Source organism: Nyctibius grandis, chromosome 11 (assembly GCF_013368605.1).
Source record: "Nyctibius grandis isolate bNycGra1 chromosome 11, bNycGra1.pri, whole genome shotgun sequence".
In the NCBI taxonomy this organism is placed as follows: domain Eukaryota; kingdom Metazoa; phylum Chordata; class Aves; order Nyctibiiformes; family Nyctibiidae; genus Nyctibius; species Nyctibius grandis.
The window spans coordinates 1,830,310-1,852,403 of record NC_090668.1 but is presented as its reverse complement, the minus strand read 5'-3'; the positions used below and the strand labels follow the sequence as shown (position 1 = coordinate 1,852,403).

Below are 22,094 nucleotides of genomic sequence, written 5' to 3'. Positions count from 1 at the left end.
CCCCCATTGGGCGGGGCAGCGGGGGCGGTGCGCCCCCGCCTCCCTCCCCCCTCCGCCGGCCCGCCCTCGCTTCTTATTGGCCGCGCTACTTGTCACTCGCCTGGCTGAGGCGGCGCCTCATTGGTGGAGGAGGCGGAGGGGCGGGCCGCGGGGCCGGGGCCGCGGCGCGCCGCTCCCTCCCTCGGCAGCCCCTTGGCGGTCACCGGCGGGGTTAGGCCGCCTCGTCAGCGAGCCGGGCCCGCCCGCCCCTCCTCCCCCCCGCCCCGCCGCCGCTTGGGCTCGCCCCCCTACGGGCCACCATGAGCGGTAAGGACGGGCCCACCGTGCCGGCGGGGGGGGGGCGGGCGGTGGTGGGGTGGGTGGTGAGGGGCGCACGGGCGGCTCGAGCACACACGCAGGCGACGGGCGCCCGCCCGCTCGGAGGGGCCAGAAGCGGCTCCGCCCCACGCCGGGCCGGGCCCCGCCGGGCCGGGCCTTCGCTGAGCCGAGCCGAGGAGGAGGAGAAGGGGGGGGGGAGGGACCCGGGGGAGGGGGAAGGCCTCGGGGGAGGGACCCGGCGGTCGGGTCGGGCCGCGGGCCGGGCTGGGAGCGGAGGAGGGGGCGGCGGCGGCGGCGGGGGGGGGGGGGGGGGGGGGATGATGGGGGAGGCTCCAGTAATCGGGGCGGGGGGGGGCACTGGCGGGGCGGGGGCGTGAGGGAGGATCGCGGGGGATCGGGCCGGGGGAGGAGGGTTTTTTCGGGGAGGGGGGGGGGGGTGTAGGCCTGGAGGGGGGCGGCTGTGAGAGCAGGGACGGGGCGGGGGGGGGGCGGTTCACACACACACACCCCCCCCCCGGCCCGAGGAAGGCGCCGTGCGGGGGCGGATGCGTGTAGGGGAAGGGGGGGGGCTGGGAGGGGAGCCATGGGGTGGGGGGGAGCTGTGGGGTAGGGGGGAGCCGTGGGGTGGGGGCCCTGTGGGTGCGGGGGCCCTGTGGGTAGGGGGGACTGTGGGGTGGGGGCCCTGTGGGTGAGGGGGGGGCTGTGGGGTGGGGGCTTTGTGGGTGGGGGGAGCCGTGGGGTGGGGGCTTTGTGGGTGGGGGGACCTGCTGGTGGTGTTGGGGTGTGGGGGGTCCATGGAAGCGATGCTGAGGGTTGGAGGGACCCTGGTGAGGGCTGCTGGGGGGGTGGGATGGGGTGGGGGGCACAAGCCTCAAGTCCTGGGGGGGGTGTTACAGCAGAGGGGGATGTGGAGGCTCCTGAGAGGAGGAGATTTGGGGGCAGCAGGACGCCTGTGTGGTGGGGTCACAGGGGGGGTGCTGGCCGGGGTATCCCTGGGGAGCCCCGTGGGCTGGATCGGCAGCAGGGAATCCCGTGGGCAGGGCAGGCAGGGGGGGAGCCTGCGGGGTGGATCCGTGGAGGGGCCAGAGGTGTGCGGGGAAGGGACAAGGGGAGGCCCGGGGAGGAACTCGACGGGGGCCAGGGAGTGTCCCCGAGCGGGTGGGGAGGAGCTGGGGCCTGGAGCTGGGCCGGGTCCTCCTCCCCCTGTCCCGCTGCCAGCTCCCCTTTGGCAGCTCCCTCTGGTTCCCAGTCCCTCCGCGCCGGCCCCCCGGCAGCACACGGTCCCCCCCAGGCAGCCAGCGTGCCGTGCCCCCCATCTCTGCCCAGCCCTCCTGCCTGTCCTCGCGCTCCTGATCCCTTTCTCCTGCCCAAAAATATCTTTTAACTCCCGCTGTCGTTTCCCGCCCGCGCAGACCAAGAGAGCCCCGAAGAGATCGCGACAGTGAAGCCTGAGAAGGGCGAAGGAGATGCCAGCAGTAACAGCAGCGCAGGCGGTGGCGAGAGCCAGGTGAGTGCGGGGCGGGAGGAACCCGCTGGCCCCCGTGGCAAAGTCCAGGGCCGGGGCCGAGGTGTTTGTTTGGCCCAGCCGAGCGTTACGCCGGCTCCTCTGCCCCCGCGGAGAGGAAGAGGAGGGCGAGCGCGCGCCGGGGGAGCGTCACGCTGCCAAGCGCCGACCCGTGGCTTCCCCTCCGCCCCGTGCCCTCGAAAACATCACGGTTCCCCTGCTCCCAGTAAACACCGCAGCCCCGACTGGCCCTACTCCAGGTCGAGGTGCCCAGAAATGACTGTACTTCCCCAGAGTTGTTCTCCTGCGGGGGTGATTTGCCCGCATTGGGGTGGAGGAGGCATCTCTGTTTGCTTTTTACATACAGCCTCCCTCCCCTTTCCTCACTCCCGGAGGGTTTTTCCCTGTGGGATCAGTCTGTCCCGGCCTGACAGCCCTGTGTCTGGCAGTTGTATTTTTCCGGCTGTGGGTGGGTTTTCTCAGGAAGGAGTGTTTATCTTTTCCAAGTACGCTCCTCCCTGCTGTAATTTTTTTTTTCTTCCCCCCTCTTTTTTTTTTTTTTTTTATTTATTCTTGGCCTGCCTACGGGGCCGCCTCCCGCTTCCTGAACTCCTCCTCTCCTTCCCCAGGAGTCGCAGCCTTCCCCGCTGGCTCTGCTGGCAGCCACCTGCAGCAGGATCGAGTCTCCCAACGAGAACTCCAACAGCTCCCAGGGCCAGCAAGGCGGGAGCGGCGAGCTGGACCTCACGGCCGCCGCCACTCAGATCGCCCAGTCCTCCAACGGCTGGCAAATCATTTCCACCGGCTCCAGCACGCCGACGGCCTCCAAGGACCAGGGCAGCAACGGCGGAGACGCCTCCAAAAGCCGGCCCGTGAGCACGGGGCCGTACGTGGTGACCACCACATCCAGCCTGCAGAACCAGCAGGTGCTCACGGGCCTGCCGGGGGTTATCCCGAACATCCAGTACCAGGTCATTCCCCAGTTCCAAACCATCGACGGGCAGCAGCTCCAGTTTGCCACCACCCCTGCCCAAGTCAACGTGCAGCAGGATGCTTCTGGCCAGCTCCAGATCATCCCCGGCACGAACCAGCAGATCATCACGAGCCGAGCGGGGACGAGTAACCTCATCGCCATGCCCAACCTGCTGCAGCAGGCCGTCCCCATCCAGGGCGTGGGTTTGGCCAACAACAGCCTCTCGGGGCAAACCCAGTACGTGGCCAACGTCCCCGTGGCTCTGAATGGCAACATCACTTTGCTGCCCGTCAACAGCGTGGCCGCCAGCTTGGCTCCCACCACCCAGACGGTCACGCTGAGCGGCTCCGGCTCCCCGGACAGCAGCTCTCAGCCGGCCACCTCGGGTGCTGCCATCAGTTCCACCAACACCACCACGTCTCACGCCAGTTCCGGCGCCTTTTTTACCAACGCCAACAGCTACTCCACCACCACCACCGCCACCAGTAACATGGGCATCATGAATTTTTCCACCAGCGCCACGGTGGGTACGAACGTCCAGGCGCAGACGCCTCAGAGGGTCAGCGGCGTCCAGAGCTCGGACTCTCTGCAGAGCCAAGTTTCTGGCGTGGCTTTGCAGTCGGGGCAGCAGAAAGAGGGGGATCAGAGTCAGCAATCACAGCAGCAGATCCTGATCCAGCCACAGTTAGTCCAAGGAGGGCAGACGATCCAAACCCTCCAGACCACCCCGCTCTCTGGCCAGACCTTCACCACTCAAGCCATCTCCCAAGACGCCTTGCAGAACCTGCAGCTCCAAGCTGTCCCCAACTCCGGGCCCATCATCATCCGAACGCCTACGGTGGGTCCCAACGGGCAGGTGAGCTGGCAGACCATCCAGCTCCAAAACCTTCAAGTTCAAAACCCTCAGGCCCAGACAATCACCTTGGCCCCCATGCAGGGAGTATCGCTGGGCCAAACGGGCAGCACCAGCACCACGCTCACCCCCATCGCCTCCCTCCCCAGCGGCACTGTCACGGTGAACGCTGCCCAGCTCTCCTCCGTGCCAGGCCTCCAGACTATTAACCTCAGTGCCTTGGGAGCGTCTGGGATCCAGGTGCATCAGCTGCAGGGGCTGCCGCTGGCCATAGCAAACGCTGCCGGTAAGTTGTTGTGTCTCGGTTCCTTTTCTGTAGCAGAGGAAATCAAAAACAACCCCACGTCCGTCGCCTGGCTGCACGCGCTGTCGGGGGTTCAGGGCGCTGGCGTGGCCGTGACGAGGCTGGAGCTAAGGGTGATCGATGCCAAATGGAGTTGGCAAGTGGGCCAGTGCTTCTGCTGGCCCCGGGGAGGAAGTGTTGGGCCCCTCGCTGCAAGAAAGACATTGAGGTGCTGGAGCGAGTCCGGAGAGGAGCAATGAAGGTGGTGAAGGATTTGGAGCACAAGGAGAAGGGTCTGGAGAGCTTGTGAGGAGCAGCTGAGGGACCTGGGGGTGTTTAGCCTGGAGAAAAGGAGGCTGAGGGGAGACCTTCTCGCTCTCTACAACTGCCTGGAAGGAGGGTGTAGCGAGGTGGGGTCGGTCTCTTCTCCCAAGGAACAAGAGGAAACGGCCTCAAGTTGCCCCAGGGGAGGTTTAGATTGGAGATCAGGGACAATTTCTTCCCCCAAAGGGTTGTCAAGCGTTGGAACAGGCTGCCCAGGGCAGTGGTGGAGTCCCCATCCCTGGGGGGATTTAAAAGCCGTGTAGATGTGGTGCTGAGGGCCATGGGCTAGTGGTGGCCTTGGCAGTGCTGGGTTAAGGGTTGGACTCGGTGATCCTAAAGGTCCTTCCCAACCCAAACGGGTCTGTGTGATGCTGTATTAAGCCTCTGCCGATCGCCAGACAACACTGAAAGTCATTTTGGGGAGTTTCTGATCTAATTAACTCTTCTTGGGCTGAAAAGAAGCAGAGGAGAAGCCTGTGAATGGGGAAGGAGAGGAGGGTGCAGCGTGGTTTTGTGCGAGGCCGCTGTCCTGCCCTGAGGGGGCCTCGGGTCAGGGTTGGGGAGCGGAGCTGAGTCCAGCTCAGCTCCTGGGCCGTGGGAGCCCACAGAGAAGAGTCACAGCCTTATAAAACTGAGGCAGAGCTGAAATCCCCCCGCAAAACAAACAAACAAAAAAAAACCCTGGGGAATTTCCTTGCAGGGGCGGAAGAACGGGCTCTTTAAGTGTATATTTAGCCTCACGTTGGGCGCTGGGGTGGGACACTGATCTCACCCCGCTGGCGCAGAGCTCCCTGCTCGGCTCCCCCCAGGAGCAGCCCCAAAAGCTCCCGGGGAGGGGGCGTGCGTGGACACGGGCCGTGAGCTCGGGGCTTCCCCAGGAAACGCCGTGGAAGAAACCTAGGAGGAGCTCTGCTTGTTTTCCACTGTTTTTCTTTGTTTTTTTGGGTTTTTTTCCCCCCGTTCTGGCTCCGGCTAAAAGGCAGTTGCTAGATTTAGTCACAGCTGAGAGGCAGCAAAAAAAACCCACCCCAGCGTTGCTCAATCCACCTCAGTGCTTCCTTCTCGCGAGAGAGGAGGCGGCTGCTCTCCCGGGGTTGTTTTGCAGAATTATTTTGGGGCTGTTGCTACCAGCAGCTCAGCTTGCCCGGACGGCTGTGGGTTTAGGACAGACCCACAGTCAGGATTAGCCCCGATCCTTGGGATTTCCCTTGAGCACAGAGACCCGAGCCCCCTCCTTTGTGCACCCAGAGCTCCGTGGCGCGTCGCCTCTTGAAGACATGGCAATGCCAAGTGGTGGAGGGTCCCTTTGGCCTTCGGGGGGTCGGTGGGATCCCCGCGAGGCCGCTCGAGTCCAGCCTTGTTTTGAAGGCGCTGGAGAAGCGCGTGGGCGATTCCTAGTTCCTGTGTTTGTGTGCCTGGCTCTGCCCTCGGAGGTGGGGCAGGGAGGAACGGCTCCAGAGACCACCCATCCAACCCGCTCTACTCCTCCTCCTCCTCCTCCTCCTTCTCCTTCTCCTCCTTTTTTAGCTCAGCAGCTTTTAGCCCTTGATCCGCGGTGACGAATCCATCCGCGGTGACGAATCCACCGCCCGACGCTGGCGGCTGGAGAACCGCGGCCGAGGGCCTCCTCGCTCTTCCTCACCTCCGCGGATGTGACGTGCAGGCGACGCTTTGATGTTGTTACATTTGAAAAACCAGAGCGAGGTTCAGCTTTCAGAGAGCTTGTGGGGACCCAGCGCGATGGGACCATGAGTTTGGAGCCCAGGGTGAGAGCGCAGAGGCTGCGGCCGGGACTGAAAGCTTCCCAGCACCGATCCATTCGCATAATTTGCGTGGTTTAACTCCAGGCTGGAGGAGGTTGTCTCTAGCTGGGTCCCTCAGACGTGGCGATGGGTCCGTTTGTCCCCCTGCCACCTTCAATCAGCCCCTCTCCGGTGGGTGCTGAGCCCCCCTGGGTGCGTCGTCTCCATCCTCACCACGGCCTCGTAGCTGAGCCATCCTCTGCCTCACTGGGGGGGTGCGAGTGTGGATCCCTCCCGCTCTGAGCGGGGACGTCCTGCGCTCGCTTTCTGCTCGAGGCTGAGAGCCAGGAGGGGGTTCTGGTAGCAGAAAAAGCTCCTCTGCTTCCGAGGGGGGTGAATGGAAACTAAAACCTCACCCAGGTTTGGTTGGGAGGTGAGAGCGGCAGCTGGTCTTGCCACGTGGTACGGTGTGGTGGGGAGAAGGGGGTGCGTGGCGGGGGGTTGGGGAGCTGGGTGTGTGTCTCATAGAACCACAGACTGGTTTGGGTTGGGAGGGACCTTAAAGCCCATCTCGTCCCAACCCCCTGCCACGGGCAGGGACACCTTCCACCAGCCCAGGTTGCTCCAAGCCCCATCCAGCCTGGCCTTGAACACTGCCAGGGAGGGGGCAGCCACAGCTTCTCTGGGCAACCTGGGCCAGGCTCTCACCACCCTCACAGCAAACAATTTCTTCCCAATATCTCATCTCAATCTCCCCTCTTTCACTTTAAAACCATTCCCCCTCGTCCCATCACTCCATGCCCTTGTCAAAAGCCCCTCTCCCGCTTTCCTGTAGCCCCTTCAGGTGCTGGAAGGTGCTAGAAGGTCTCCCTGGAGCCTTCTCTTCTCCAGGCTGAACAGCCCCAGCTCTCTCAGCCTGTCTCCAGAGCAGAGGTGCTCCAGCCCTCTGAGCATCTTCATTTCCTACCACTTCCCTGTGAATCTCCCGGAGCTGAACTTCGAAGAGCTCGTGTCTCCCCTCCTGAACCCCGCTGCGAGTCCGTGGGCACGGGGGGTCCTCTGGGCTGTGGCTTTCAGCCCCTCGTGAGGGCTGGGGGCAAAGATCCCCCTGGAGAAAATGACACCTGAAAAAGGTCTTTTAAAATCAGATTTTTTGCTCCTGGATGTGAGGCAGAGCCTGGTGCTATGCGCAAATTCACTCAGTCTGTGTTTGTATTAATTAGGTGATGGTATCCTGCGTGGTCTGCAGGCTGCTTCCTCCTCCTCCTCCTCCTGGGTTAGATGGGCTGTGAATTAGCCCCGGTGCAGAGACATGAGAAGGTCTGTGACTGTAACGTGCTGGTATGTGGGAAAACAGGCCTGGCAGGCGGCTCTGCTGCGAGGGGAAGGCAGGCGGGGAGCCAGGGAGGGGATTTCCTCGGCTGGCATCACCCCAAAAACCCACGCGGGGGGTTTGGGGTGCCACCGCTCCCCATGCCAGCAGGACTGCCCACGGGATGGAGGAGAGAGGGTTTGGGTGCTCTTTTGTGGGCGTAGCAGTGCCAAGGTGGGTGTTGCAACACTGGGACACCTCAGTGGGGTCCTCACCCCGGAGAGCAGCGTCACCCGAATGTCACCCCGGAGAGCAGCGTCACCTGAATGTCACCCCAGTGCTCGGGGAGGGGACGTCCTGCACGAGGCTTCGTGGCGAGCGACGTGGGGACGATTGCGAGAAGTTGGCGCCGTTGGGGTTTCTCTTCCCCTTTTTGACCGAGCTGTAGGAAGGAGGAGAAGGAGTTTTTATTTAAGCTCCGTGTCCCTTTTGCCAGCGAAGTGGCTCTGCCCCCTCCACGTACCTGGCAGAGTCCTGCTGCTTGGAGCTCCTCGGGATACCGAGCCCTGCCTGGCTGAGGTATGTGCTGGGTAAACAGGCGTCCGCCCGTGGCTTCCCGTGAGGTCAGCGCTGGAATTAAACCCCTCAGCCCGGGGCCTTCGTGGTGTGATTTAAAGGATGTTTTACTCCAGGGGAGGATGGAGCTGGGAAGGTGCAGGAGATGCATCACCCCCAGCCGTGCCCCTGCCTGGGGGTGTTGGGGCAGGATGAGCTCCCTTTTGGGGCTCTGTCCTGGAGGCTCATGGTCAAACTGGAGGCTCGTGGTCAAACTGGAGGCTCGTGGTCAAACTGGAGGCTCGTGGTGGAATCATAGCAAGGATATCCTTCTAAAAGGCAAAAAAAACCCTTCATGGGGGAAGTAACCCTTTGAAATCTCTTTACTAAACGCCTCCCCAGCTCTCCACCGCCACTTTGTTCTCACAGGGCTCTTCCCAGCCGTCGAGGCACTGGCACAAAGAGCTGATTGTCTCCTGTTTTCTGTTTTTAAGGGAAGCTTTGTAGCAGGGCCTTGATGAGACATCCACATGGCATCGGCTGCGGAGGGGAGGGGAAAATCGGAATCAGTCCCGGGCCAGCAAGCCCTGACAGGATCCTCCTTAACGTACTCTAATTGTTTGTTTCATGACATCACGTCAGAAAATAATTATATTGTGAAATTTCCTTCTCTAAACTCTAACTGGGCTGGACTTTAACTCCCCTCCCGCCTCCCTTGGCTGACCTCTCTCATAAAGAGGGTGGTTTAGTGAAGAAATGACACGAATCCCAAGAGATCCCCGGGATCTACTTGGGAAAAGGGAGTGATCCTGGTGTAGAGCCTGTGTTATTGCCACGCAGCCTCGTCCCGCTGAGGTTGCACCGCACGTCAAGTTGTGGGCTCCATGGGGCAGCCCTCCTCCTCCTCCTCCTCTTCCTCAAGGCTGGGGCTCGGCCGCCCAGGAATGGGAGCGGGGTTGGCAGCCGTGCTGGTCAGACTGGTTGGGTGCTGCGCTACCCCGTGACTCCTCACCGAAGACTTTCCTCGCCCGGCCCCAGACCGTCTCGCTGAGCCCTAATCATCCCTTTCCTTTTATCTGTGCCCACCTCAGCCCCTGCTGCCTCCTGGCCCGAGGAACAGGGCCTTTATCGCCCCTTCGCAGGATCCTGGGCCCCGAGGACTCGGGGGTAGCTTCAATGGCTCCTTTCCAGAGCCCTGGCTCCCAACTGGGGGAGGCTCACGCTGTCTCCCCGTCCCAGGATGTCTGGGTTAGATGCCGTGGGTGATACAGGCACCAATTCCCTTCTGCAGAGGGATGGGATTAAAAACACGGGAGCTTTTGGCAAAAGCCCCTCGACTGCGGTGGACGAGAGGGATAACCAGGGGTTGAGGTGTGGGGAGAAGTGCCTGCGGGGGCTTCCCAGCTCCTGGGGGTGCTCCTGGGCGATCCTCCTCCTCCTTGGGGATCCCTTCCCCATCTCAGCTGGGCATTTTCCTCCATTCTCTTATTTAACTAACCTGATTTCTTTGTTTTTTTGGCGTGGTTTGGTAGGACCTGCCTGCGCTACGGGGTGCTGGTGCTGGTTTCCCCTGGCAGAGCCACCCCCAGCGAAGGCTTTGGCAGGACTAGAGGCTCCATCCCAGTTTGCTGCAATCCAGACTGGAATTAAAAGGGGCAAAGGAGATCTGCGTGTCGGTTTGCGGCGTGACAAAGGTATTTAGGTCCTGGAGGGGGGATCAGGGGTCTTGAAAATGGGACGAGGTGACTTCCCAGCTCACCTCTGCGTCACCGGCTCCCCTTACAACCCACCTCGCTCTTGACCCGACGCCTCCATCCTTATTTATTTCTTTTTTCCAAAGGAAGTGTAATTTATTCTGACGCACAGAAACCTCCAACAATTAAAGGATATCGCAGAACTCGCCGCGTGGCTTTTCCCAAGTCATTAAAGCTCCAGATTAAGACACAATTAGTCAACGTGCTGCAGTCGGGCTTCAAAACTGCCCCATCTCACGCGCCCGGGCGCCGCGTGGCCCCGCTCCCCTGTCCATAATCCTGCAGAATTATGAAGCCAGAGCTTGGCTAATTTACCCAAATGACTTCCTACTGCAGATTAACTCATTTTCCAAATTAGGGAGGAAACCAAACGAGATAAAAATCAAGGGAACGGCGCTACAGAACTGACTTTGTTCCCTTGTGTAGCAAGTGCGACTTAATTGTCGTTGACCTGGCTGGAATAAGAGCGTGGTGGTGGTGTGTTTTGGCCCAAAAAATAGAGAAAAAGGAGGAGGAAACGGGGAGAACTTGAGTTGTGAGCTGGAAAAATTGGATTTTGGGGTTGTTTTTTCAGGCGTGTGTCCGCTGTCTCACCCGCCGTGAGCGGACATGTGCCGAGAGGCTCGGGGAGCCCCGGGGGGCTGCGGCCACTGGGTTTTTGCAGCTCTTTTCGCCTTAAAACTTTCTTCTTGCCTCTTTTCGTCGTGTCTGGAAGCTGCCGTCGGCTCGTGGCACGTGCCCCGCTCTGCCTGGCGACGACTCACCCTCCTCTTCCTCTGCCGGCGTCGTAGAGTTTGCACAAGAAACCGTGTTGGTTTGGTTTTTCTTTTCCCCCCAGATCCTCCCTAGAAATGAACATCGTGTCTTGTTTCCCCTCTCCTGAGGTCAGCTGGGGTGGAGCTAAAAATTCTCCTCTTCTATCCACGGGGTATTTCTCACCTCAATTTAGTTTGCTAAATAAAAAGACTAAACCCAAGAGGTTTTTTCCTCCGAAGACAAGAAACACCTTGTCTTGAGAGGAGCCACAAGCCAAGACTCGAGTGCTTTGGTCTTTTATTTTTTAGTGTGAGCCAGCAAACGACTCCCCCTCTTCTGGAGGGGGGTCTCGGGGGTCGGTCCCCCCATCCCGTGCTGGGGGAGGGTGAAGCCAGCTCGGGTCCGCGAGCCAGGCGCAGGGTCTCTTCCCAGGCAACTCCTTTGCTCCCCAGGGATCTCCACGGATTAAATCCTCCTCCTTGCTCTATTAATATATATTTTTTTCAGCGTTTCAATGACCTGAGCGAGGACCAGGGGGGCCTTGGCAGCCTCCGTGAAAGCTTTAGTCTTAGAACTAATCTATATTGGTGGAGATAATAAACATAAATCACGCAGCTGGTCTCCCTCTGCCAAGCTTTCTCCTGAAGCTGCAATATTCTGGAGGCTTCGGCGCGTCCTGATACGTGAAGGATGAAGCGTGTACGTACAAGATCTGTCTTCTCTTGCCATAATTTATTTATACCTTAATTAGATGCGAGCCATAGATTACCAGAAGGAGGATTTGGGGTTTTTTTACCCCCCCCCTCCATATGACATGCCAACAGAGTATAAAACGCCGCGGAGGCTTTTGCATGTTGGATGATTGAAGCTGTTCCAAGACATCAGGGCTGGGTTCTCCCCCTCCCAAGCGTATTTTGGGGACAGAGCATGTGTCTTCTCCTTCCTTTTTACAACAGCTCTCCCCCCACGGCGCAGACGCGACGGGGAAATCTCTAATCTGGCCCTGTAACGCAAGCTGTCGTCGTTGGCTTATAAAGCTTAAAAAAAATCCCCTCCCTGGTTCCCTCGGTGCTGGTTTTAGACTGTAAACATGTGTTGCAAGAGCTGGAGGGGGGATGAGTGAGAAGGTTTTGTCCTAAAATTGCTAAACTTTGTGGGGAGCGCAGGGATGGTGCTGAGGAGGAACGGGAGGGCCCGGCCAAGATTTCCCATCGGGGCTCCAAATTGTGGCCCCTTTGGAGGGGCCTGGTCGCTGTCACTTGGTGGCCACCGATATATGAAGGGGCTGGAGGGTCTGACCTACGAGGAGCAGATGAGGGAGCTGGGGGGGTTTAGCCTGGAGAAGAGGAGGCTCAGAGGTGACCTTAGTGCAGTCTACATCTACCTGAAGGGAGGGTGTAGCGGGGTGGGAGTCGGCCTCTTCTCCCAGGCAACCAGCGACAGGACAAGAGGACACAGCCTCAAGCTTGGCCAGGGGAGGGTCAGGTTGGACATGAGGAAGCATTTCTTCTCAGCAAGGGTCATTAGACACTGGAAGGGGCTGCCCAGGGAGGTGGTGGAGTCACCGTCTCTGGAGGGATTTAAGACAAGACTGGCCATGGCACTTAGTGCCCTGGTCTAGTTGCCATGGTGGTGTCAGGGCCATGGTTGGACTCGATGATCCCAGAGGGCTCTTCCAACCTCAGTGATTCTGGGATTCCTCTCCACCTTGGTGTCCCAGTGTGAGGACAGACACAACCCACCGCCGGTTATTAATGCTTCTGCCGCGTAGGAGCCCCGTCCTGGGGCTGAACTGGTCTGAGTGTGTCGGTTCTGGGTGTTATTTGCAGCGTCTTGTTGGAGCGAGTCCAGAGGAGGCCACGAGGATGCTCAGAGGGCTGGAGCCCCTCTGCTCTGGAGACAGGCTGAGAGAGCTGGGGCTGTTCAGCCTGGAGAAGAGAAGGCTCCAGGGAGGCCTTCTAGCACCTTCCAGCGCCTGAAGGGGCTACAGGAAAGCTGGAGAGGGACTTTTGACAAGGGCATGGAGTGATGGGACAAGGGGGAATGGTTTTAAAGTGAAAGAGGGGAGATTGAGATGAGGTATTGGGAAGAAATTGTTTGCTGTGAGGGTGGTGAGACCCTGGCCCAGGTTGCCCAGAGAAGCTGTGGCTGCCCCCTCCCTGGCAGGGTTCAAGGCCAGGTTGGACGGGGCTTGGAGCAACCTGGTCTGGTGGAAGGTGTCCCTGCCCGTGGCAGAGGGTTGGGACTAGATGGGCTTTAAGGTCCCTTCCAACCCAAATAATTCTCTGATTCTCTGATCTTCTGGCTGTGATTCAGCCGAGTGTTTCCTCCTGCCCTGGTGCAGACCAGAGGGGACCATCCGCAGGGTTACACGGTCTTCGGGGCCAAAGGCCTTGCCCACCGCTGTCCTCAGCTCCGGACCCCGCAGGTTTGGCGGGCAGAGCCCTCATTTCAAGCCTCCCTGTTTGCGTGCTCCCGCGTGGGAGAGTGAAGCTCTTCTCGATGCTGCCGTGGCCCGGAGGAGTGAAATCGGAGCTGGAGGAAGCCCAGGTGTGGAGGTGACCTGTCTGCGCGCGTAGATCCCGCGCCGACCGCCGGCAATGCCACCGCAGAGCTGTCGGGCGTCGCGGCCCCGAGCTGGCCCGTGCCCCGAGTAAGCAGGTATCCGTTCCTGGTGGCTTTTAGCCCATGCCCCGAGTCACCAGGTGTCCATTCCTGGTGGCTTTTGGCCCATGCCCCAAGTCACCAGGTGCCCATTCCTGGTGGCTTTTGGCCCATGCCCCAAGTCACCAGGGGTCTATTCCTGGTGGCTTTTGGCCCATGCCCCAAGTCACCAGGCGCCCGTTCCTGGTGGCCTTTGGCCCATGCCCCAAGTCACCAGGTGCCCATTCCTGGTGGCTTTTGGCCCATGCCCCGAGTCACCAGGTGCCCTTTCCTGGTGGCTTTTAGCCCATGCCCCGAGTCACCAGGTGTCCATTCCTGGTGGCTTTTAGCCCATGCCCCAAGTCACCAGGGGTCTATTCCTGGTGGCTTTTGGCCCATGCCCCAAGTCACCAGGTGCCCGTTCCTGGTGGCCTTTGGCCCATGCCCCAAGTCACCAGGTGCCCATTCCTGGTGGCTTTTGGCCCATGCCCCAAGTCACCAGGTGCCCGTTCCTGGTGGCCTTTGGCCCATGCCCCAAGTCACCAGGTGCCCATTCCTGGTGGCTTTTGGCCCATGCCCCAAGTCACCAGGTGTCCATTCCTGGTGGCTTTTGGCTCATGCCCCGAGTCACCAGGGGTCTGTTCCTGGTGGCTTTTGGCCCACGCCCCAAGTCACCAGGGGTCCATTCCTGGTGGCTTTTAGCCCATGCCCCAAGTCACCAGGGGTCTGTTCCTGGTGGCTTTTGGCCCACGCCCCAAGTCACCAGGGGTCCGTTCCTGGTGGCTTTTGGCCCATGCCCCAAGTCACCAGGTGTCTGTTCCTGGTGGCTTTTGGCCCACGCCCCAAGTCACCAGGGGTCCGTTCCTGGTGGCTTTTGGCCCATGCCCCAAGTCACCAGGTGTCTGTTCCTGGTGGCTTTTGGTCCATGCCCCGAGTCACCAGGTGCCCGTTCCTGGTGGCTTTTGTTCTTTCCTGAGTGTGTGCCCCCGTCCCGGCTCCTCGACGGAGCTTTGCCCAGGGCACCACTGACACCTGCTGGTAACGGGGCATGGGGAGGGCTCCCTGCTGCCAGAAACCCTTGGCATTGCCCCTCCTCGCTGTCTCCGGGTTGTGAAACCCTCCCAGCCACACAAGACAAGAGCCTGATGGATGTTTCGGGCCGGCGTAAGTCTGAAGTTTATCCTCCTCCAGCCCTTGTGGCTGTGCTGCCTCCTGCCTAGAAGGAGTTACCCAAAAAAACAGGTTTTTAAAGCAAATTTCATGGCTTTGCTGAAGGTCCTTGGCCCAGCAGAGCTTCTCCAAAGGCTTCCCGTGATCCCACTGCCGGTGGCAGCATCTCGGTCCCCATCCCAGGGAGGTGGTCGTCGTTCCTGCAGCCCCGGCTCTGGAGGATGTCGGCAGCAGGACCATGGGGTGGTTTTTTGGGATCCAACACCTCTGGAAACGGCCACTTTGGGATGTTTGTGCTCCTTATTTTAAGCAGCAGCTTCCAAGTAGTGAGAAGAGGAGATGGAGTGAGTGAACCCTGACGTCCCCATCAGCCTTTGGCAGGGCTGGTTGGCACCATCCTTCCCGGTAACTCATCCTCACAGTAGCCAGCCGGGCAGCTGCTGATCAAGAGCATCAGGAAAGCCCCAAGACAAGTGTTTTTGGGGAAGACTCACCCCAAAACACAACCTCATCTCGCAGCAGTGGCAGAGGATCTCTGGGAAGAGCAGCAGAGCTCCTTGGGGACACACACACGTGTTTTATCTCAGCCCCGCGTTCAACCACCACGCTCCGGCAGCGAGCTCAACCCTGGCTCGTGAGGAAGTTGGTGGGAAAAAGGTGGATTTTGGGTTCGAATCGCAGCCCGTGGCCAGCCAAGGACGCTGCAGCCCATCCAGCAGAAGCGTCTCGCCTCTAAATTTGCCGTCGGACCCGTTGGCATGTGTTAACTGCAGCTGAAAAGAGATTACTCAGCCCGATGTCTCCGCGCTCGCTCCGGCTTTTCAGCAGGAAAATAACCAAGCGGCGGAGCTTGAAGGGAAATAAAACCCTTGTGAAGTGGAGATGGGGGTTATTATCTATCTCCTTTCTGTAATCGCAATAATTAACCAGTGGGCCGATAATATCTTCCCTGATGGATGCTGTCGAAGACGACGCTCTTCCAGCCCGTTTTATTCACCCGCAGTAAATGTGCAGCTGACCCCAAGGGTGGGAGTGTGGATCTGCTGGAGGGTAGGAAGGGTCTGCAGAGGGGTCTGGGCAGGTTGGGTAGATGGGCCGAGACCAACGGCATGAGGTTCAACAAGGACAAGGGCCGGGTCTGACACTTGGGCCCCACCAACCCCCCGCAGCGCTACAGGCTGGGGAAGAGTGGTTAGAGAGAGCCCTGGGGGTGCTGATCGCCAGCGGCTGAATGTGAGCCAGCAGCGTGCCCAGGTGGCCAATGGCTTCCTGGCTTGTATCAGCACTAGTGTGGCCAGCAGGACCAGGGCAGGGATCGTCCCTCTGTACTCGGCACTGGTGAGGCCGCATCTCGAATCCTGCGTCCAGTTCTGGGCCCCGCACTTCAAGAGAGATGTTGAGGGGTTGGAGCGAGTGCAGAGGAGGGCGACCAAGGTGGGGAAGGGTCTGGAGGGTCTGACCTGCGAGGAACGGCTGAGGGAGCTGGGGGGGTTTAGCCTGGAGAAGAGGAGGCTCAGAGGTGACCTTAGTGCAGTCTACAACTACCTGAAGGGAGGTTGTAGCGCAGTGGGAGTCGGCCTCTTCTCCCAGGCAACCAGGGACAGGACAAGAGGACACAGCCTCAAGCTTGGCCAGGGGAGGGTCAGGTTGGACATCAGGAAGAATTTCTTTACAGAAAGGGTCATTAGCCATTGGAAGGGGCTGCCCATGGAGGTGGTGGAGTCCCCATCTCTGGAGGGGTTTAAGACAAGACTGGCCATGGCACTTAGTGCCCTGCTCTAGTTGCCATGGTGGTGTCAGGGCCATGGTTGGACTCGATGAGCCCAGAGGGCTCTTCCAACCTCAGTGATCTGGGATTTATCGCCGCCTTTTTTTTCCATGTGGTTGGCAGGAGGGTTTGTGTCTGCTCTGGAGATTCGCTCCTGGATTGTTGCTTTCATCAGATTTCACCCGAGGAGGTCAAACCTGAGGAGCCTCCAAAAACAAGGGGGAAAAGGGACTTGGGTGAGGTGTGCGTCGGAGAAGCCCGTGTTTCCCTCGGCGATGTTTTCATGCTTGTGTTATCGCTGACCCCGACGCCAGCCGGCCACCGCTGCTGGGTTTACATTTTTGCTCTTGTTTTCTGCCCTGGGTTAAGCTGAAATAGCTGGAATAGTTGGCAGGTGGCTGGAGCGACGGAGCGGGGCTGTTTTTCCTGCGAGACGCCGCTCTTCACCTCTCCTCTGGACCCAAAAATGGAGAGCTGGGGGGTGGGGGGGGATCCCTCCTGCTTTACTGGGGGCTGTGGAGGGCAGGGAGAGCCCCAGGGCTCTGGGGACGGCTCGGTGTGGGGCTGGTGGGGCTTGAGAACATGGGAGCGCGTGGAAAGCCGAGGGGGAAGGCTGGGATTAGTAATTTCCTACGGCTCAATCGAGCTGAGACCTTTGTGCTGCCGTGGGGAAAGGCTGGGGCTTCCTCTCGCTTCCCTCCTTCCACTCAAGGCTTCGCTGGTGAAGAACCCACACTCACCTCTTGGTTTTTTTCCCCTTCCAGGCGACCACGGTGCTCAGCTGGGTCTTCACGGCACGAGCGGAGACGGGCTGGGAGAGGAGACCGCGGCCGTGGAGGAAGGAGAGACCAGCCCGGACCCGCAACCCCAGCAGGGACGGAAAGTGCGGAGGGAAGCGTGTACCTGCCCCTACTGCAAGGACAGCGAGGGAAGGTGAGGCTGCTCTGCTGCCGATGCCCCAGGAGCAGGGTGAAACCCTCAGGAGCAGGATGAAACCCCCAGGAGCAGGCTGAAACCCCCAAAAGAGCCTTGTCCGGCCCCATTCTCAGAATCCCAGAATCACTGAGGTTGGAAGAGCCCTCTGGGACCATCGAGTCCAACCATGGCCCTGACACCACCATGGCAACTAGACCAGGGCACTAAGTGCCATGTCCAGTCTTGTCTCAAACCCCTCCAGAGATACTGACTCCACCACCTCCCTGGGCAGCCCCTTCCAGTGTCTAATGACCCTTGCTGAGAAGAAATGCTTCCTCATGTCCAACCTGACCCTCCCCTGGCCAAGCTTGATGCTGTGTCCTCTTGTCCTGTCGCTGGTTGCCTGGGAGAAGAGGCCGACTCCCACCCCGCTCCACCCTCCCTTCAGGTAGTTGTAGACTGCGCTAAGGTCACCTCGGAGCCTCCTCTTCTCCAGGCTAAACACCCCCAGCTCCCTCAGCCGTTCCTCGGAGGTCAGACCCTCCAGACCCTTCCCCACCTTGGTCACCCTCCTCTGCACTCGCTCCAGCACCTCAACATCTCTCTTGAAGTGCGGGGCCCAGAACTGGACACAGGATTCAAGGTGCGGCCTCACCAGTGCCGAGTACAGAGGGACGATCCCTGCCCCAGACCGACTGGCTACACTATTCCTAATAGAGGCCAGGAAGCCATTGGCCACCTGGGCACGCTGCTGGCTCACGTTTAGCCGCTGGCGATCAGCATCCCCAGGGCTCTTTCTAACCACTCTTCCCCCAACCTGCAGCGCTCCATGCTCCTTCCCTCCACTCAGCTGGAGCTTTCAGGGTTCTTTTAATTCTTATTTTTCTTTTCCCTCGGACTTTTTTTTCAGGAGCTCTGGGGATCCAGGTAAAAAAAAGCAGCACATCTGCCACATCCCGGGCTGCGGGAAGGTGTACGGCAAAACCTCGCACCTGCGGGCTCACCTGCGGTGGCACACGGGGGAGAGACCCTTCGTCTGCACCTGGGTCCTCTGCGGGAAACGCTTCACCCGCAGCGACGAGCTGCAGCGGCACAAGCGCACGCACACAGGTGAGGGCTCGGGGGGCCGCTTCCCCTGGGGTCCGTCACCCTCTCGCTAGCCCGGGCTGGGGGGCAACTAGCCCAGCCTCTGCCCTGAGCCCTCTCTCCCTCCACAAGCGCACGCACACAGGTCAGGGCTCGGGGTGCCGCTTCCCCTGGGGTCTGTCACCCTCTCACTAGCCCGGGCTGGGGGGCAACTAGCCCAGCCTCTGCCCTGAGCCCTCTCTCCCTCCATAAGGGCACGGGGTGCTGCTTCCCCTGGGGTCTGTCACCCTCTTGCTAGCCCAGGCTGGGGGGCAACTAGCCCTGAGCCCTCTCTCCCTCCACAAGCGCACGCACACAGGTCACGGCCCGGGATGCCGCTTCCCCTGGGGTCTGTCACCCCCTCACTGGCCCGGGCTGGGGGACAACTAGCCCAGCCTCTGCCCTGAGCCCTCTCTCCCTCCACAAGCGCACGCACACAGGTCAGGGCTCGAGATGCCGCTTCCCCTGGGGTCTGTCACCCTCTTGCTAGCCCGGGCTGGGGGACAACTAGCCCAGCCTCTGCCCTGAGCCCTCTCTCCCTCCACAAGCGCACGCACACAGGTCAGGGCTCGAGATGCCGCTTCCCCTGGGGTCTGTCACCCTCTCACTAGCCCAAGCTGGGGGACAACTAGCCCTGAGCCCTCTTTACCTCCACAAGCGCACACACATAGGTAAGGGCCCGGGATGCCGCTTCCCCTGGGGTCCGTAACCCTCTCGCTAGCCCAGGCTGGGGGGCAACTAGCCCTGAGCCCTCTCTCCCTCCACAAGCGCACACACACAGGTCAGGGCTCGGGGTGCCGCTTCCCCTGGGGTCTGTCACCCTCTCGCTAGCCCAGGCTGGGGGGCAACTAGCCCAGCCTCTGCCCTGAGCCCTCTCTCCCTCCGTAAGGGCTCGGGGTGCTGCTTCCCCTGGGGTCTGTTACCCTCTCACTAGCCCAGGCTGGGGGGCAACTAGCCCAGCCTCTGCCCTGAGCCCTCTCTCCCTCCACAAGCGCACGCACACAGGTCAGGGCTTGGGGTGCTGCTTCCCCTGGGGTCTGTCACCCTCTCACTAGCCCAGGCTGGAGGGCAACTAGCCCAGCCTCTGCCCTGAGCCCTCTCTCCCTCCGTAAGGGCTCGGGGTGCTGCTTCCCCTGGGGTCTGTCACCCTCTTGCTAGCCCAGGCTGGGGGGCAACTAGCCCAGCCTCTGCCCTGAGCCCTCTCTCCCTCTGTAAGGGCACGGGGTGCTGCTTCCCCTGGGGTCTGTCACCCTCTCGCTAGCCCAGGCTGGGTGGCAACTAGCCCAGCCTCTGCCCTGAGCCCTCTTTACCTCACAAGCGCACGCACACAGGTCAGGGCTCGGGGTGCCGCTTCCCCTGCAGTCCATCACCCTCTCGCTAGCCCAGGCTGGGGGGCAACTAGCCCAGCCTCTGCCCTGAGCCCTCTCTCTCCCTTCCTCCCTCCAGGGGAGAAGAAGTTCGCCTGCCCGGAGTGCCCCAAACGCTTCATGCGCAGCGACCACCTCTCCAAGCACATCAAAACCCACCAGAACAAGAAGGGCGGCACGGCCAACAGCGTGGCCATGAACGTCTCCGCCGTCCCCATGGACACGGGGGCTTCGGCGGAGGGCAACGGCGGCGCCACCCCTTCGGCCCTCATCGCCGCCAACATGGTAGCCATGGAAGCCATCTGCCCCGAGGGCATCGCCCGCTTGGCCAGCAGCGGCATCAACGTCATGCAAGTGGCCGACCTCCAGTCCATCAACATCAGTGGCAACGGGTTCTGAGGGGCGACGCGGGGACGTGGTGGCACCGGGTGACACGGGGGGGCCCGGAGGCGAGCGGAGACGGAGCCAGGAGGTGTTTGGCCACCCCGAGGGCGACGGGACGTCCCTTGTGTCACCCTCCAGCACTAAAACCCAGCTCCTCTGTCCGTGGGATCGTAGCCCTCCTCGAGCAGCCCAACCTCCGGGGCCCGGTGACCACCCACGAAGGCCAGAGCTATATATATATATTTTTTAATTTCGGCTTGACCTTTATTATTATTATTATTTTATTATTGTTTTTTTTCTTCTTCTCCCCCATCCCCTCCCCTCAGATCCATCAGCCCTTCCTTAGCTAGCCTTCGGCGCCGTCATGCCTTGGTAAAAAAAAAATATAATGATCATTGAAATAACTTTTTAGCAAACAAAAAAAATCGACAAGAAGAAAAAAAAAACACCAAAAAAAAAAAAGGAAAAAAAAAAAAGGAAAAAAAAAGGTTCTATATTATTATTATATATATAAAAATATAAAATGTGTTCGTTTGAGAGAGGAGAGATGTTGCTGCGACCATGGCTTGGTCTCTTTGATGCCTTATCTTGACCCTCCGGGTGCCTGAGCTGCCCCGTTCCATTTTCCATCATCATCAAAGAAAAAAGCAAAAAAAAAAAGGAAAATAACCCAAAAAAAACACCCAAACAACTCACCCCAACCCTTTGTCCGCGTTGCTTTTAGATTCTTTAATTTCTTTGTAATTATTTGATGAGGTTTTGCTTTAATTTCTCCCCCCTCCCTTCTAAATCCAGCCGCCCTCTCCCTGCCCTTCACCAAATTTTTTATTTTTTACCTTTATTTTCCACACTTTTTCTTTCCAAAGTTTTTTTTTCCCCTCCAGCTTTTCTAATCCTGAGCTGATTCATAAAGGGTTTGTGAGGGGCTGGGACCCTGCACCTGGGGGGGGACAAGGGGGGACACACCTTGGCAGCTCCTGGGGGAAAACAGCTTTATTTTATTTTATTTTTTATTTTATTTTTTTTTATTTTTTTTTTTTTTTTATTTTTTAATTTATTTTATTTTATTTTATTCATATAATTTTTTTATTTTATTTTTTTATTTTATTTTTTTTATTTTATTTTATTATTTTTTTATTATTTTTTATTTTAATTCTTATTTTATTTTATTTTATTTTTTAATTATTTTTATTTTTTATTTTATTTTAATTTTTTTCAGTCTTAGAAGAATAATAATAATCCTGAAAAAAATCAGCGTGGGGGGAGGTGGCACTGGGCCACCCCGGCAGTGAGGGGACACAGGGGACGGGGACCCCGGGGGGGTTTGACGCTGCTCCTGACTCTTCCTGGTATAAAATTAAGGAAATAGGGAGGGTTTGGGGGTGAAAAAACAACATTTTGGGGTTTTAATAGCGGGAGGGCTCGGAGCTGCTCTGTGCTTCCTCCCACACCCTCCTCTTCCTGCTCAGCTCCAGGAAACAGGGAGGAAAGGGGGAAGGGGGGGACTGGGAAGGGGGCACCCAGGAAGGGGGGACCCACAAGGGGGGACCCAGGAAGGGGGAAGTGGGGACCGAGGAAGGGGGAAGGGGGAGACACAAGAAAAGGGGACCCAGGAAGGGGGAAGCAGGGACCAGGAAGGGGGGACCCAGGAAGGGGGAAAGGGGAAGGGGGGGACCAGGAAGGGGGAAGAGGGAAGGGGGGACCCAGGAAAGGGGAAGGGGGGAACCAGGAAGGGGAAGGGGGCACCCAGGAAAGGGGGGACCCAGGAAGGGGGAAGGGGGCACCCAGGAAAGGAGGACCCAGGAAGGGGAAGGGGGGCACCCAGGAAGGGGGAAGAAGGAAGGAGGGGACCCAGGAAGGGGGAAGGGGGGACTCAGGAAGGGGAAGGGGGGGACCCAGGAAGGGGGAAAGGGGAAGGGGGGGACCAGGAAGGGAGAACGGGGACCAGGAAAGGGGAAGGGGGACCAGGAAGGGGAAGGGGGGGACCAGGAAAGGGGAAGAGGGAAGGGGGGGGGGAAATCTCAGCTCAGGGTGACACAGAACCACGCAGGGACCCCTTGAACTCCATCCCCGCGGCACTGGGGACCCTCGACAGCCGCTTTGGGTGAAATCTCGGGGGTTTTCAGGCTCTTCCCTCTCTTAGTGGATTAATTTTTTTTAATAAGTTTTATTTTTTTTCCTAAATAATCTTTATTTCCAGGCCAATTCCCATCCCCACCCCCCCCATAACCCCTCCCACCCCCCCCATACTCCCCCACACCCCCCATACCCCCTCCCACACCCCCCATACCCCCTCCCACCCCCCCCATACCCCCCCACATCCCCCATACCACCCCCATACCCCCTCC

At 59.4% G+C, this 22,094-nt stretch overlaps 1 protein-coding gene across 1 annotated transcript; it reads left to right on the top strand.

Annotated features, from left to right (window-relative positions):
- Positions 1-202: 202 nt before the first annotated feature.
- On the top strand, positions 203-20,695 carry SP1 (Sp1 transcription factor). Its single transcript, XM_068410114.1, has 6 exons — positions 203-306; positions 1,731-1,825; positions 2,452-3,934; positions 16,720-16,888; positions 17,781-17,980; positions 19,442-20,695. The coding sequence occupies exons 1-6, from the start codon at positions 300-302 to the stop codon at positions 19,759-19,761; spliced, it is 2,274 nt and encodes a 757-aa protein (XP_068266215.1). The 5' UTR covers positions 203-299; the 3' UTR covers positions 19,762-20,695.
- Positions 20,696-22,094: the final 1,399 nt, after the last annotated feature.

Excerpts from the sequence above, each read along its gene's own strand:
- SP1 (XM_068410114.1), top strand. Across the intron at positions 3,935-16,719 it reads GGCCATAGCAAACGCTGCCG|GCGACCACGGTGCTCAGCTG; the intron begins GTAAGTTGTTGT and ends TTCCCCTTCCAG. Across the intron at positions 17,981-19,441 it reads GCACAAGCGCACGCACACAG|GGGAGAAGAAGTTCGCCTGC; the intron begins GTGAGGGCTCGG and ends TCCTCCCTCCAG.